The sequence below is a fragment of the Tyto alba genome, unplaced genomic scaffold (genome assembly GCF_018691265.1).
Source record: "Tyto alba isolate M040663 unplaced genomic scaffold, T.alba_DEE_v4.0 Super-Scaffold_32, whole genome shotgun sequence".
NCBI classification, from domain to species: domain Eukaryota; kingdom Metazoa; phylum Chordata; class Aves; order Strigiformes; family Tytonidae; genus Tyto; species Tyto alba.
The window spans coordinates 4,252,000-4,267,698 of NW_024881307.1; the positions used below are offsets into that span (position 1 = coordinate 4,252,000).

General features: G+C 59.3%; 1 protein-coding gene across 7 annotated transcripts in view; it reads right to left on the minus strand.

Moving 5' to 3' along the window:
* The window catches only part of IGSF9B (immunoglobulin superfamily member 9B), a 43,478-nt gene that overhangs the window by 14,154 nt on the left and 13,625 nt on the right, over positions 1–15,699 (minus strand). For 4 of the 7 annotated variants that reach the window (XM_042800567.1, XM_042800566.1, XM_042800571.1 and 1 more), the window contains exons 8-19: positions 13,628–13,770; positions 12,619–12,759; positions 11,569–11,685; positions 9,868–9,960; positions 9,604–9,754; positions 9,154–9,277; positions 6,379–6,554; positions 5,512–5,738; positions 5,276–5,360; positions 3,752–3,913; positions 2,950–2,995; positions 15–1,640 (exon numbers count right to left, since the gene is read on the minus strand). In XM_042800567.1, the coding sequence (XP_042656501.1) occupies positions 15–1,640; positions 2,950–2,995; positions 3,752–3,913; positions 5,276–5,360; positions 5,512–5,738; positions 6,379–6,554; positions 9,154–9,277; positions 9,604–9,754; positions 9,868–9,960; positions 11,569–11,685; positions 12,619–12,759; positions 13,628–13,770 (3,091 nt within the window). The remainder of the gene's footprint in view (positions 1–14; positions 1,641–2,949; positions 2,996–3,751; positions 3,914–5,275; positions 5,361–5,511; positions 5,739–6,378; positions 6,555–9,153; positions 9,278–9,603; positions 9,755–9,867; positions 9,961–11,568; positions 11,686–12,618; positions 12,760–13,627; positions 13,771–15,699) is intronic. The other 3 variants (XM_042800568.1, XM_042800570.1, XM_042800569.1) reach the window with 3 other exon arrangements.

A 15,699-nucleotide genomic window follows, 5' to 3' on the forward strand; every position in this document is an offset into this window, starting at 1 on the left:
GCTCACACACTTACCCCGTGGCGGCTACCGTGGTGGACGTCGGCTCCGGTTGGAGAATCTCCTCGCCGGCCCTCCTCGGGGAGGGGATGTCTCCGAAAACATCCACGGTGTCCGCGGGCAGGGAGGAGCCCTGGGAGCCGGCGTAGGCGGTGGCCAGGGAGGCGAAGGCGGCGGTGGGTCGGTAGCTGGGGCTGCCTCCCCGGCTGCTCGGCGCGGGGGATCCCGTCGACGGCGTGGACTTGCGGGAGAAGCTGACCGCCGCGGGGGGCTGCAGGGTGATCTCCGACACCTCAGCCTGCTGGATGAGGCCCGGCCGGGGCCGGGCGCGGGCGGTCAGCTCCGGGGAGCTGTTGCGGGAGCTGAGGGGGCTTTGGGTCAGAGGAGAAAGCCTCGAAGGTTGTAGCACCACCTGATGTAAACTGGGCTCAGCCCTCCTGACCTGCCGAGGGCTGGGCCGAGGTCGGGGTTGGGGCTCGTACCACCTGGTGTCCAGGCTGAATGTGCTTGTGCCGCTGGGGCCGACGGGCTCGGACGGTTCGTGGTAAGGCAACACGGGTATGCCCATACCTTGGCTGGTATGTCTTAGCTGCCCTTGACATCCCATGGGTTGCATAGGTTTGTCCTGCCACTTCGTGGTGGTGGGCACGGAGGCTTGGCCCCTGCCGGGTGACTTGCCGGTCCAGCTCTTTGGTGCCTCCAGGGGCAGGATGCCCGGGTAGGACGCGGGGACCACCTGGAGGGATGAGGGGGGCGGCCCCCGAGGAAGGCAGCCGGTGGGCTGGGTGCCCTCAGCCGCCTCGCAGGGCTGGAGCTGGTGGGGGAACGGCGCCGGGGTTGGCTCCAGGCTGCCGAAGGGGAACTCGGCCCTGCCCCAGGGCTCGGGGGACCGGCCCCCCGTGGGGGTCTGGGCCAGAGGCAGCGTGCTGTTGGAGGCGTTCTCCCCGTTCTCCTCGGGGATGGTGGGGTGTCCGAAGGGCCCCTCGGGGGGCAGTGGCGGGGAGGACATGACCGAGCTCAGCGGGCTGACTTCTGGCATGTAGAAGGGTGGCGGGTCCACCTCCCCGGGGCTGCTGCTGCTGAGGTAACCGTAAAATTGGTGGTGGAAAGCCCGGGGGGCCGGCGGGCGGGTCTGGCCGGTGGCCTGCAGGGCGCCGGGACCCTCCAGCGCCCGGTGGAACCGGGGGCTGTATGCTGGTGGCTGAAGGTAGGACTCCTGGCTGGAGGAGAGAGGGGTGAGCTGGGCTTTCAGGGCGGTGACGGAGGTGGGGACGACGGGGTCGTCGTTCTCCTCATCCGACTGCCTGAACTCGGGGTACATGTCCGTCTCCTCCACGAAGGGGAAGCCCTCAATCCGCCGGGTCTTCAGGGAGGGCTCCATCTCCGCCGGGTCCATGACGAAGCGGCCGTCCGGCCCGCGGCTGATGAGCTCAATGGGGGTGGTGGCCTCGGCTTCGGCCTCCGCCTTGGAGACGCTGTACTTCTTGCTGCTGATGGCTCGCTTGGTCTTCTTGTAAAGGGAGAGCTCCTTCTCCTTGGTGGGGCTCAGCATCCGCTTGGCCTGCGGGCCCTGGTCGTCGGAGGACTCCGAGGGGGGACGGAGCGTGCGGATGCTCTCGGGACTCACCTTGCCGGAAGACAACCTGGACCACAGGGGAGAAAAACCGAGAGAGGGGACGGTCACCTGGAGGGGAAAGGAGGTCTTCTCGCCCAGAAGAACCGCCGGACGAGGCCCGGAGAACAAAGAACTGCCAGCTCTCAAAGGAGCAGCTGCTAGGAGAAATCTGTGGGGGCTAACCAGGATGGCAGAATCTTGCCCGGCCATGGCACAGGCCAGGGGACCAGCAGCAGCAGACATCATCCCCGCTCCTCGAGAGCGGAGCTCAGCACACTCAGCATCCCACCCAGGGCAAGCAGCTCACGCCAACGCCTTCCAACAAGCTCCGCAGCCCCAGCGGGACAAAAGACAGATCCAGAGCTCGCTTCCAACTCCTTCAAAGGTTTTCTATGTTCACCTGAGCCTATCTATGCCTGGGAAAGCCCCTGAGAGGAGGGACGTCAGGCAAACGTCCCCTCCCGCAGAACTCAGCATCGCACTTGGAGATGCTGATGGATCGTTTCAGACCAACTTTTTCCCCCCGTTCTCATCACTCAGACTCAAGGCTGAGAGCCTCAAAAGGCAGAGCATCAGAATAGTGCACTCATCCCTATCCAGAAAGCCTCGAGCAAGCAGGATTGAAAGGCAAAAGGTAACCGATCCAACAGAGGCAGTTACAGTTACTTCAGTGCAGTGGACAAACTGAAAAAAAGCAAGATTAAGATCCACCAGCACCAGAACGTTTTGCAACAGTCCAGGAGCCAAAGCATGAGGATTCCACATTCTCAGACTCCCATGCCCATGTCGGGAAGATGCTCCCGCTGATTAGCAGCTATGCATGCTTTTGATGGGCTCCGCAAGCACCACGATCCACCAACACGTGTGGGAAGAGGCTTCAGTGTGGCACTCCTCATGGGAAAAGATACAGGTGGGAGATTCTCTGAATTTCCCAAGAAAAACCACAGCCAACAAAGAATCACCCAAAAACTACACCGAGCTTGCATGAAGGACTCCCTCCGCAGCAGGCTAGCCCTCCTCCTAAGGAGCCCCTTCAAGCTGGGTGCACAGTTGAGTTCCACCAGTCAACTCCAGCTTTGGTCATTGTCCACAGATATCCAACGGGGTCAGCCCTTAGCTTAAAGTTTTGCTGGGTCTGTCCCTGGCTGCTTTTTGCTCCAAAGCCCGTCTGTCTCTCGCGAACCGCTGTGTTCCCGCAAGTTCAGGGAACACGCAAAACAACCCCTCAGAAGCAAGCAAACAGGGTCAGACATTTCCACTGGAGCCTCGCAACAACTGTAGGAAGGAGGCACCTTGAAGACCCACATCCTGGTGCTGCATCTCCGACAGATACTTACGGGGACTCCAAACTCTTCCTGCAGTGGGTTATCGAGAGAGGAGGGTCTGGAAGAGAATAAAAAGGGGAAAGAAGAGAGAACGCTAAGGAGGCGCAACACGACAGACAAGACCAACTCAACATCAGGACAACAAAAGACACTCGACGAGAGGCCAAGGTTTCATTGCTCCAGCGCTTTAATGGTTGCTGACAACAAACAGCTCCCGTCACGGGGTCCTGCCCGTCCTGCTGCCGCAGTCTCGCAGGTTAGAGGAGAAGGAGCCGATTCCCCTTCCCGCTCCGGCTCCCCAACCGCCCTTTTCCCTACCAGCCGCTCCTGCACGGCGGCCGCAACCCCAAATTTCGGGAAGCAGAGTGGCAGGGTCTCCTTTGCGGGGGTCCTTCTCTAGCCTAGTGCGGCCGTCGGGCGCTGCCAGCTCCGGGCTGGGCAGAAAGCAGCTGGAGAGCCCAGCTCCCGGGGGGGGGGGGGACCTGGAGGAGGTGAGCGGTCCCCCCCCATCTCTGGCCCAGAGGACACCCCAGCCCTAAGCCCCCAGCTCTAGGAGTTATCACCACGCGAGAGCGCTCCCTCGGAAATCCCAGGCTAGTTTCTCTGTCTCCTCTTCACCCACCCTGCCTCTCCCGCTCCCGACCACGGGCGCTTTCAGGCACAGCCGAGGGATGAAGTCAGGGCTTCACCTGAGGACGCGCACGGACGGAAGAAGAGACAGACAGGGAAGAAGGTTACCACCACAACACAAGCAGGGAGGAGAAACGAGGAGGAGGCGGGAGGGAGGAAGGAAGCGCCGCGGGGACGGGCTCACCTTTCTTGCGCTTGAGCTTGCGTTTGCGTTGCTTGTTGACGAAGCAGGCGGCGAGTGTGCTGAAGAGGATGGCAGCAGCCAGGAAGCAGATGGTGGCAACGATGCCAGCCAGCACCGGGCGGGCTAGACCCTCGTCCGTCAGGTCAGGCTGAGGGAATACGTCTGGGGGCAAAACACAACATTTAGGTGTTACGCACACGCCCCTGCCTGCTGCCTTCCCCAGGGACCTACCGCAGCGTGAAGGCAACTGGTACCAGGAGTGACAGTCTTTAAGTAAAGACCCTGCTTCCAGCTCAGCCCAGCTGGGGAGAGCAGGCAGGGCTGCTGCAGGCCGCTGCCAAGGGATTTAGCAACCTCGCACCGGATAAACCTTTTTATCTTAGCTGACAGACCCCCAGGGAAGAAGCTTCCGCGCCACACAAATACACATTTATGTACAAGCACACACAACTGCAGTTATCTCCCGGCCCAATAACCCGCTGCAGCAGCACGCGGTTATTTCACCGTGTCTGTCAGCGCTTCAATTCCAGCTTTTCGAGGCAAAGGGGGCTCCGAACCCTCGCGACTCCCCTGCGCTAACCACGAGCACACCCCGACCACCAGCAGACCTCGGCTGCCACAAACCCAGCACACACCAGCGCTCCCACCACGCGCAGGGTCGGTGAACGTTTGCCTGGGGGGAACGCTGGCTTTCAGCCCGGGAGGGGATCTGCCCCGTGGTGTTGGGGGGGGGGGGCCGGGGTGCACACACACCCTGGGGACGCTGCCAAACCCCATCGGAAGAATTGTGCGAGAGGAGCAAGGGGTGAGCAGGCAGGCTCCCCGCACCGCGCCGGCACCGCTTGAGGGCAGAGAGAGACCGCTGCATTCCTGCGTGCGGCAGAGCTGGGTGGCTCCTCTCGGCTTTTCCGTAAAAGCAGGATTCGCCGCATCCCCACCTCCTCCCGCTGCCCTTCACTTCCCCACCGCAATCACGTACCCTCGCCTGTCCCTTGCTCCAGCAGCATCCCCCCCCCGGGGCGCAGGGGACACGCGCGAGCCGCGGCGTGTTGCAGTCGCCCGTTGCAAAGCTTTTCTTCCCCTTGGGCTCTGCACTGCAGCGCTACGTTTCCCTCCCTGCACCTCTCATTCCCATCTCCAGGCTGCGCAGCGCCCGGTCGGAGCTTTGTTCTCCAGGCACCCCCGCAGAGCCGAGATGGGCTGCCACTCTGCGCCAGCGGACACCCGACAACACCGCGCTCCCCGGGAAGGGCCAAACGGGGCCATTTGTCCTCACCCGCTCCCAGAGCCGCTGGTCCATTTGCCCTGGGAGGCAGCACGGGGCCAGCAGCGTGCCCAGGACACCGACCCTCACCCTGCGGGGCTCACCAGCCCGGCTCACAGCCCGAGCATCTCACGCAAAAGCACAGAACCAGCCATCGCTGTCGTGAGCAAGTACTGACGCACGACTTGAGCTCTAGCCCAGGTACCTGCAGAAGCAGAGGTGCTCCCACAGCTGGGGTAGAAGACGGAGCCACCCCTTACCTGTACTGGACACGCCAGCAACGTTGCTGGGTTCGCTGATGAGATCCTGCATGACCGCCAGGACCCGGAACTCGTACCAGGTGTCCTGAAACACAAGTTCATCTGTCACCGCAGCCCCCACCCTTGCCCAGCTCCTTGAAGAGCCCAGCCCGGGGACCGAGCCACCCCAAAAGCTTCCCCAGAGCTGCAGCAGACGGTGCAACACCAGAGATATGGCGTCGGCAGCCCCTGTGTACCTGGGACAAGTCCTTGGCAAAAAACTCGCTCTCGGTCCCCAAGATGCCGTCGTCCAAGATCTCCCACCTCTCCGCGACACGGAACTCCATGATGTAGCGGTCGATGGGGAAGCTGTGGTTAGCAGGAGGAAGCCATGACAAGAGGACGCCTTGCTGTGTCCGGTTGGCTGTTAGGCACCTCGGTGGGGTAACCAACACCAGAGGCTCTGGAGTTGTTACAGGGAATGCTGGAGACAGAGCAGATGGGACAGGGGCACCTTTGAGATGGGGCGAGAGGAAGGGCAGAGGATGCTCTCCCCCCAACGCATGCCCCAGCAGCAGCAGATGGGCCACCGTGGTGGGGGGCGGTGGCTGTTCCCACCTTCCAAGAGTTTAGGGCACGCCTCAAGCATGTGCTCTCTTATCTCAGAGATACAAAACGGCTGTCCAAAAAGCAGGGGACCAACAATGCAGTGAGTCCAAGAAAAGAGGCGCAGCATTAGAAAACCTCCCGCCTTCCTCCCACCTTCACCCGAGACAGCCCCAAGGCAGGTACCAGCACGAGGCCCTTTGTGATAGCTCCTGCTCTGAGCCGCACGCAAGTGATTTTGTGCTCTATTAATACCTCCTGACCCCAGCTGAACTTAAGGAAGATCTGAAAAGTGACTGCTACAGTACAGCTCTCCCATGCTGTCTCTTCAGGACAAGCTTTCAGGAGCCTCACACATCCAGCAAAGTCTACAAGCTTCATCCAGGACACTCCACAAACTATCTTCTACATGGCTGGAAATCACTCCTCCCCCAGGGAGATAGGACACACGGACCAAGGCGAAGGGCCACTTCTCCCCATGGACCTCCTGAACCCCTTGTCTCCGGCAGAGGACCTACCTAGAGTGTTCACAGTGACCACCTCACTGAAGGAGCTAGTGCCCAGCTTGTTTTGAGCCAAGACACTGAACTGGTAGGCAGTCTCCGGTTCCAAGGTATCCACCAGTAGCCAACTGGAACCAGCTGGCACAGGGAGAGACAGCCAGTCGTGGGGGCCAAACTGGGCTCTCTTCATCCTGCCGAGAGAAAAAGGAGCATCCTCAGGGAAGGCGCCTTCAACAGGGCAAAGAGGCAGCATTAACTTCTCCGGGAGAAAATGGAGCTTTCCCGAGCGATGGTTTCGTTTGACAGCAGCGATGTGTATGGACGCGGGGCGGCCGCTCGCCCCCCCAGGAGCTGGCTCGGGGCCGGCGCGCACAGGGACTGCCAGGCACGGGGCACCGTCCCGTTGTGCCATGCTGGCATCCTCCGGCTCGCACCGACGTGGGCTGCCAGCCCTCCCCTCTGCCTGCACCCCCTGAGCAGGGCCAGGGACCAGAGCAGCGCCAGCAGCCCTGCTCGGAGGTTACCACCATCAGATTCCCATGGGCAAAAGTGGGAGCTGGCGCATTTTTAGTCCGGTGAGTGCTGCAAAGGGGACGGCTGGAGCAGGAGATGGGCCCTGTTCCCATTTATACCTCGACAGCTCCCAATCCAGAGCCAAGTTTTCCCCCAGCTGTATCCCTGTACATGCAATCCCACAAGAGACATTTAACTAAATCACCTTTTTTGCCGTTATTTGCACAAGCTGGGGGCTGCCAGCACAGCCCTGGGCATAACTTAAGGTTTGGCAGCACAGCAGAGGCACTCGAGGGGAGCACAGGCCACTTTGCTGCTGCGGTCTAACCCACAAGCCCGGGGCAAAAAAAAACCTCCCAGAGCTGTCCCAGTGCGACCCCAGCACACGTGAGCGTGCAGCCACCTCCACAAGCCACAACCCCACGTCCCGAAGCAGCGTCACCACGCCACAACGTTATTGCAAGTATCGGCACTCGTGTTAGAGAGGTGCTCTAGGGAGGCCCAGCCCCCCCCGGCTGCAGGTTTCGGTGGTGTCCGCAGAGGATTTGGGAAGGATTCGTGTAAATAACGTCTCCTGCGTAGGGAAGCGGGCATTGCTGTGGCCACTGCCATACAGCCGGGTAAATCCACCGAGTGGGAAGTAAAAGATGGAGCAAAGATAACGCCGCTGCAAAGGGAGCAAAAGGTGAGGCAGGAGAAGCAGCAGCAAGCTATGGAAAACAAGCAAGTCGGCGGAGAGCCATGCACGTGCAGCGTGCCTCCACCAAACCGAGCGGCCGAATCACCGCGGCTCCGGCCGGGACTACGGCTCCCGGGACCCCCCGGGCATTTAACCCCACCGGCCTTGGCATCCCTTCTCCCCGGCGCTGCTGCGGGCAGCAAGGGGCTCAGAGCCGAGAGTAAACGCAGCATTAATGGCTCCCGGGGGGGGGGGCGTTGGGGTGGCTGGGGTCCCTGGGGAGCGGGGGTTTGCATTTCCAGCATCGACAACCGCAGAAGCGGGAGGAGAGGAGGAACTCCGCAGGAGGCAAAGCCACGTTTCGCTTGAGCGTCCCGCAGGCAGAGCGGGGAGGAAAACGCACGGGTGGGCAGCTCGCCGGGCGGCACGAGGGGACCCAGCACCGTCCCAGACCCCCAGGGCTCACACCCGACAGGCAGGGTCTCTGCCTGCCGGTCCCTGTACATCCCCCCCAAGCCAGGCTTGGTGCAAACGCCCTTCCCTGCCGCTGGCTCCTCTCCCGTTGTGAGTCTGGAAGAGCCTCGAGGAGGCAGAACCTGGCAGCAGCCGCTGTCACCTCCCTCCAAGGTGACCAAGGACGTTTTTATCAGAGCAATGTCCGCGCCCCACCCCTCTCTCTCCCTCGTTTTTCCCCTCTGCTCGCTCCATTCCTCCTTCTTTCTGTCTCCCGACGGGCTGCCCAGCCTCGGGCTGGAGCAGAGCAGAAATCACTGCAGGCAGCATCTACCCCATCTACACTTTATCAGCAGTCTCCATCGGTGCAAATTAAGGCAAGGAAGAAAAGAGAGAGCAAAGAGAAAGGCTGAAGAATGCCAGCCCAGGCCTGGGAAGGGAAGGTGTCATCCCCTCCATGTTTCCGAGGACAGCTCTTCAGAAAAGGAAGACAAGAGCAAATGCAGAGCCTAACAAAAACCCCGACCTCACTGCAGCTACATTTCGCCCTTCCATGCCCTGGGGGAAAGCCGGCAGGGCTGAAGTGGGATGCACCCACTGGTTTTGGGTGCTGGGTAGTGCAGGCTGGCACAGGAGCGAGGGGAGCAAAGCCCCAGGAGGCTCAGACCCAGCCGGCATCTCACGGGGATGATCGTGAACTCAGCTGGGATTTAACCACCTCCAGGGAGTCACAGAGCAAGGAGAGATCAGTTCTGCTTAGTCACAGCTCTTCCAGGACACCCTCTATAAAGGTTGTATTTTCCACCCTCTCTCTGGCTGTTCAGCGTCATAAACAGTTTATCTTGAAATTAGATGCCAGAGGCAAAGTTACACGAATGCAAAGCGTCTCCCTTGTACCACAAGCAGAATAAAACCTGCTGGGGCAGACGGAGATGCTGGCTGGCGCAGAAGGGAGAGGAAACACGGGAACTACATGATCCCACCACCACCCATCCCTCTGAGGCACCGAACGGGAGCCCTGTAATGCCCACGGGCACAGAGATGGGCACACCACCCTCGCCACCCTCCTCCCCCTCGGCTGCTCGGAGCTCGGGTCGGCTAGGAAGGAAAAGAAGCAGAGAGCAAAGCATGCCAGGATGACTCACAGAGGGCCGTACCAAACTGAGAAAGTCTGCTCATATCCACCGTCGTAGCCAGGCTCCCAGGAGACGTTGGCAGAGGTCATGGCGACCACAACGTGCACGCCGGTCGGGGCGTGAGGGCTTGTGCCTGCGGAGAGGGAGGGAATGGGTTAAAGGGGAGCGAGACCCCGCGCTGGCCCGCAAGGGCACGGGGGCTGCTCCCAGCTACGACTTGAGGGGACTCCTCTTGCACCACGCAAAGGCCACCTGGAATTTCTGCGAGAAATAGCAGCAGGAGAGGAGCAGTGTCCGCAGGCAGCCAAAATAACGGAGCGGAAGAAGGCGGCTCCACCAGTAAATAACATTTAAAGGAGACACTGCGCCTCATGGGAAGCATCCCCATCTTCTGCCTTGCCCACACGCTGCCCGGGGGGCTCCATCCAGGGACCCGTCCCCCCCCCGGCCGGCCCGTACCTACGACGGTAAGGTGGGTGCTGGCAGTAATGCTTGCGACGATGTTGGTGGCGACGCACTCCCACTCGCCGTGGTCGTCCTTGCCGAGGGAGCGGATCTGCAGGGTGCCGCCGGGCAGCGTGTTGTGCTTGCTCCTGCTGGGCTTCCCTACCTTGGGCAAGGAGCAGGGGCAAAGAGAGGAAAAAAAAAAAAAAAAAAAAAAAAAAAACGACTCAGAAGCGGGTTGCGGGGCAGGGCGAGGTGGCAGCGGGGTCACTAAGCTACCTGCACGGCCCAGGGGACACCGCCGGCCACCGGCAAGGGATCTGGTCTCTCCGGTCGTGGCATGGCAGCCGGTTCCCCCGTTTTCGAGAGGACCTGGCGGGGCAACGCGAGAGGCAGGCGTCAGGGAGGCTGATGCTCAGCACTCACACACGAGCGGGAAAACCCCACGGCACTCGCACGGACACCGAGCCCTGCGCCAGGGCTCAACCTCCAGCATCCGAAGCTGAAACTGCTGCGGAGGATGGGGCACCAGCCACCCTCAGCAAACACCCTCCCAGGTGGGGGAAGGCACCACCTGCCCCAGGAGATGCCCAAACTGCCCCTCAGCCAGCAGCAGAGGAGAGGCAGGACCCTTCACGGCAGAGATTCGGGCAGCAAAGGCCCCACGGGGACACGGGAAGATGGCGTGCGTGGAGGTGCCCAGGAGCAGTCAAGCCAAGCGGCAAGATGGGTCTTGTAACAATTCATGTTTTCGCCCATCAACCACAGGTGTGCAAATCCCGCGTTGCCCTGAGTCCTCTTCAGCTGTCCCTTCACGCAGGGGTCTCTGCCGATCGACACTGGGACCCCACGGTTCGACACCATGAGCTGAGGGCACGTGGGGTTACCAGTGCCAAGCCCAAGTCTTCAGGAGTCCTTCAAGAGACCGGTCAGCGCTGGCGGGCTGATGGAGAGCGAGGGAAACTGAGCCCAGCCCAAGCCAGCCCCGACTGGAGTCAGGGGGGGATAAGCCCAGAGTTGCGACATGAGGAGGACCGCCAGAAGGCACAAGAGGGGTCGAAAAGAAACCTGAATAAGTATGGGGGAAGTGGGGGGGAAAGAAAAAGAAGATGGAGAAAAAGACCAAACGACCAACAAGTTTTAGGTAGGTCACTTGCAACCTGTGCAAGTCGTGGTCCTCCTCATGTTGGTGAAAGGAACTCAAAGAGATCCAGCGCCTCACACGACAGGGACCGAGGATGGTGCCCACTGGGTGACAACACAGGGTCCCCGCTCACTCTCTGGAGCCCTAAGGAGGGGACAGGAGGCTTGGGGAGAAGATCCTGACAGGTGGGCAAAGAGCCCAGGAGGTCCCCTGCACAGTGGCTTCCTAGGGGAGCCATGAAGGTGGGAAGGGAAGGGAAGGCTGGAGGAGGGCTGGAAAGCCCGGTTGCTCCCAGACTGTGCCACCACGCCAGATCCTACCCTGCTCTACAGAAAGGGACATCCTGAAATCATTACGCCCAGTCAGGTATCATTAAAAAGAGCTTCTTTCCCAGGGTGTTTGAAGTCACGGGGCAGCTGACTGTCCAGCCCCTTGCTGGAACACAGCCACGAGAACCCCCCCCCTCCCCGGACACGCTCCAGCAGCACGTCCCCTCCCGCCACGTGTCCTGCCGGTGACCACCTCGCAGGCAGGCGAGGAGGAGGGTGTCCCGTGGGCAGCGCTGGCGAGGAAGAGGATGGTGGGGGGGGGGGGGGGGGCCGGGGCAGTGCTCAGCTTTGCAGATGCCGCCGTGACGGTTTCACGGGATTAAAGTCCTCGGTGGCCATAAGCCGGGCTTCCCCCACCCACCTGCGGGACAGGACGGCAGTGGCTCAGCCCGAAGCGAAGCAGCTGTACCTGCAGTTTTGTTCTTACCGGGACAGAGTGTGGCTTCTCTGTCTGCAATATTCACCAAAAGCCAAAGGCACTGCAGATTTGTCTGGCAGGCCGGGTACCTTTCTCCAGGCGATGATGGGAAAAGGGTCTCCGGCGGCAGCGCAAGGAATCAACAGCTCCCTCCCTGCCTCCTGTCTGTACTCCCAGCCTGGTAGCACCGTGAAATAGGGGGGGTCCTGCAGCCAAGGGGAAAGGCAAGGAGCATCATCAGCCCACCAACTCCCACCGCGAGCAAGCCGCTCCCCACCACCAAAATCAGCCCTTTTCCAACAAAAATGAATCACCAGTCTGCGTAAGGGCGAGGCATTGCAAGGGAAGCCGCAGCGGAGAGCGTGCGCCAAGGAGGCTCTACTCTACACCAAATTATATACCCAGAGGGAAGTTTTCTCTGAAGAGCCGCTGCACCAGGGCATCTTAAGTTTTAAGAAAGGCAACAGGGGGAGGGAAAAAAAAAAAAAAAAAAACAAAAAAAAACAAACCAAAAAACTACCCACATCACATCAGACATCAACCTGATTTCATCGACTCTGCAGCCGTCTTAGCGGACGCGTGTGTCTGTGATGCACAAAGCATTATTATGTGAACCTCAGCGAGAGACCATGAATCATCGCCGCTCGCAAGCACGGGACTTTTTGCTCAGGGAAGGAGGAGGCAGCAGCTCCCAGCCCAGTGCCCCTTGGGCTCCGCACGCAGCAAGAGCACATGAGCTCTAGAGATGCTCCCAATCATCCATTTATTAAAATCTTCCGTGAAGCCAAGCCCAGGACAGCAGGGCTAAGTGTTTCGTTGGCAAAAAGGCCATCCCAGGGACACGTTTCCTCAAAGTACCAGTGCTACCAAAGCCTCCTACTCATCATACACCGGCTGTGGCCCAGCCCGTGCCAAAACCCGTGGCTGCTGCCTTCCACAACATGCACATTGCAAAAACCACGTTAAAAAAGCCTAACTACAGCGTGAGGTACCTCGGCCAAGCACGCACGTGTTCCCACCGCCTGGCCTGGGACTCCAGCACCCCACACAACCCTGCTCGCAGCTCTTCTTGGCACGAGAGGCCACAACTCACGGCAAGTATGCCGGCTGCAGAACAAGGATTTTAGCAGGCAAGTTACCTTCAGTACCAGTCGGGCAGGGGGAGACTGGCCCATCGTACCCAGGGCGTTATAAGGCACACAGGTGTAAGTGCCGAGAGCATCTTCGGTTGCCTCCTCTATCCGGATCGACCCGTCTTCCAGCAGGTTCCAGCCAGAATACTGTGGCAGTGAGAAGGAGGGAGCTGATTTACCCTACACCCCTCCACAGCTTATTGTTTTCCCTTCAGCCAAGCCCCCCACCTACACCCACGGCAGCTGTCACACCCCTGGGAGATGCCCGATTCAATTCCCAGCATCCAAGCCATCTCCTCAACTGCAGAGATGAAACGGGGGCAAGATCAGCCTGTCCAAATGCAGCCCTCCCGGGAAGGGTTGCCCTGCTCTGCATACACCCGACGACACACAGGTTTATCTTCCAGTTCCTCTCTTCCCTACATCCTTTCCGATTTAACATCAGAATCTATCACACCCTAAGTAAACCTTGTCCCAGTGGCACCAAGGAGACAACTCCACCCCAGGGGCTGAGGGCACCGAGGACCAGGAACCCACAGCACCAATAGGTTTAAATGGAATTAAAAACTTTAGATCGTTAATATTTAAGCAAAACATTTAAAATACCAAGCGATTTCTTTAAATATTTAATGTCTTATATCCTTGCTCAGACTATCAAACCATGATTATAGGAAGATGGAGACTTGTTAAAAGGGACTTTTAACCATCAGTTGCCATTGGAAAAAATAAAAAAAAATTAAAAAACCCCAGAGCCATCAGGAGGTGACTTTAGAGGGAAGCAGGCATTAGATCTGGGAGATGCAGACAGAGTGTCTACAGGCGCCCGGGGCTCCACAGAAGAACCTGAATTAACTCTGCCCACAGCTGATAAGGAAAAGCAGCATCATCCCACCCACGGGGCCTCCTCTCTCCCGACGGGCAGGGTGCCCGATGATGCTCTCTGGCATTCCCAGAGGACACGAGGGTCCGAACCCCTCGGTGCCCCCACGCGTCCCTCCCCGGGGGACTCCGTTACCTTCTCGATGCGCAGGGGACGTCCGTCTTTGTTCCACTTGACCAGCGTGACCGGGGGCTCTGCCTCGACCGGGCAGCGGATGTACCCGTGTATCCCGATGGGAACGTAGATGACAGGGGGCATGTTCACCACGCGGGCAGGATCTGGGAGAGCAGCAGCACCATGTTAACACGGGGAAAGATCCCATCTCTCCCCCCACCACCTGGCTTCAGGGGATCTACATCGCTTTGATAATGAATTCCAAACCCAAACACCACCTTGGCTCCCGCAGGCTCTTATCTCCAGGCTTGCTGCACAGAAATCCGCTGTAATACCTGGCATTTCTGGGAGGCTTCCTACCTGGGGCTCATTAAAAGTTGCATTTAAGAAGAAACACTAAATATGCCTGCCCCCACATCCACACCGACTTGCGTCCTGCTGAAGCCCGAGCTGCTCCGTCGCACTCAGCCTGTGGAATGCATGCGGTGTGCCGTGCACACCCGGCAAGCCACCCCTTTTTTTTTGGTTTTGTACACCAGCACTGCAAACTATTGCATCTCCCGGGCCTTAAAACACACCAACTGCAGCAACAGAGATGGGAGAAGGGATCCGCAGCCGGGCTGCTGGGAGCTCTTTACCTCCTATCTGTTTGTACTCGCAGCTCGTGCCTCATCGAGGCTGGGTCGCGTTGAGCATCAGCCACCTCCACCCTTTCCAACAGGATGCAGAAAGCTTAAAATACATACCTAACCCCCTCCCCGTGCTGCACCACCCACGCAGAGAGGCGTCTCGCAATCCTCCAGTCTAGAATGTGTCATTAACAGTGCTTCTAAGAGCTTTTTAATTAAGTGCGAGTGGGTTGGAGAGAATCTAGACTTTCTTTAATAAGAAGCTTTTTTAAAAAAAGTTACCTTTAATAAGAAGAGCGAGTATTTCTACAATCTTGTCTAGACACCGGCAGCATGAGGTTATGGGAAAATCCTGATGGGGCTTACGCTGCATTAAGGGATGAATGCATTTTTTCGGGGTGCAGCATCCCTGCGCCGCTGATGCAAAAACGCAAAACTGGGAGGAAAGGTATTTAGGAGGAAGGGACGGAGGATGCCGGGGTACCCCCTCCTTATGGCTTTCTTGGGGCAAAAGCTACCAAGTTTGGGAGCTCTGCTCCCTCCTTGGAGAAATATGTAACCCCAATGGCTCCCCGAAACCGCACGCGCCCGGCAATGGCACCGTAACCCAGATTGCCAAGCGCTGCAGATGGAGCAGGCTTTACCCTCCTCCGCTTAACTCCACCTCTTTGGAAATGTAATCAAGGGCTCCGGCAGCAAGGGAGAGGGTAATGGGATCGAGCCTTTCACTGCGAGGTCACTGGTGGGGGCCCAGCCCAGCTCACTACTGACCCGGAGCCGTGGCCTCCCTCCCACGGCATCAGCCCCGGCCCACATGAGAAAAATTTGCTCCGGAGGAACCGGGTCTGCAGCACAAAAAGCCAAGCACACCTCCTCGTGCTGAAGCCTTGCAGAGGCAGATTGCCCAAACGCCTTTTTTTTCCTGCTGTTTTTACAGCTACCAGCCTCGACGAGTGGTCCTGGATTAGCGGCAGGGCAGATTGAACGCCCTGAGGCTGCACCCTTTCCCCCAAGCATCGCCCAGCTGGGCACACCCGAGCCCCGAATCCCACCTCTGCCCGGGCACAGCACCAGTCACACCGTCCCCCTGCCCCTTCTGCCGTCCCCATAGGGAAAGGATTGGACCCACCAGCCCTTCTCACAGCAGCTCCCCGCCGGCGTGGGGCTTCCCACCGACCAGCACCGGGTCCACAGGCAGCAGCTCCAAGGCAGCCTTCAAAACCCAAGCCGCGAGGCCGCTTTGCTCAAGCCTGTCTTTCATTATAAAATAAAAACGGCCGCAGCTTTTTACAGCAAAGCAATATTGCAATTGTGAGCGGCAGCAATTGAGGCCATTACTGTCGAATGCCACAGGACGCCGGCGGCACACTACCCATTACCGCCCGGGGAGCCGGAGAGAACAAGCGTGGGAAGCAACGCTCCTGCTCCAGCCCCTTCTCCTCTGCTTGTTTAGATCAGTTACCG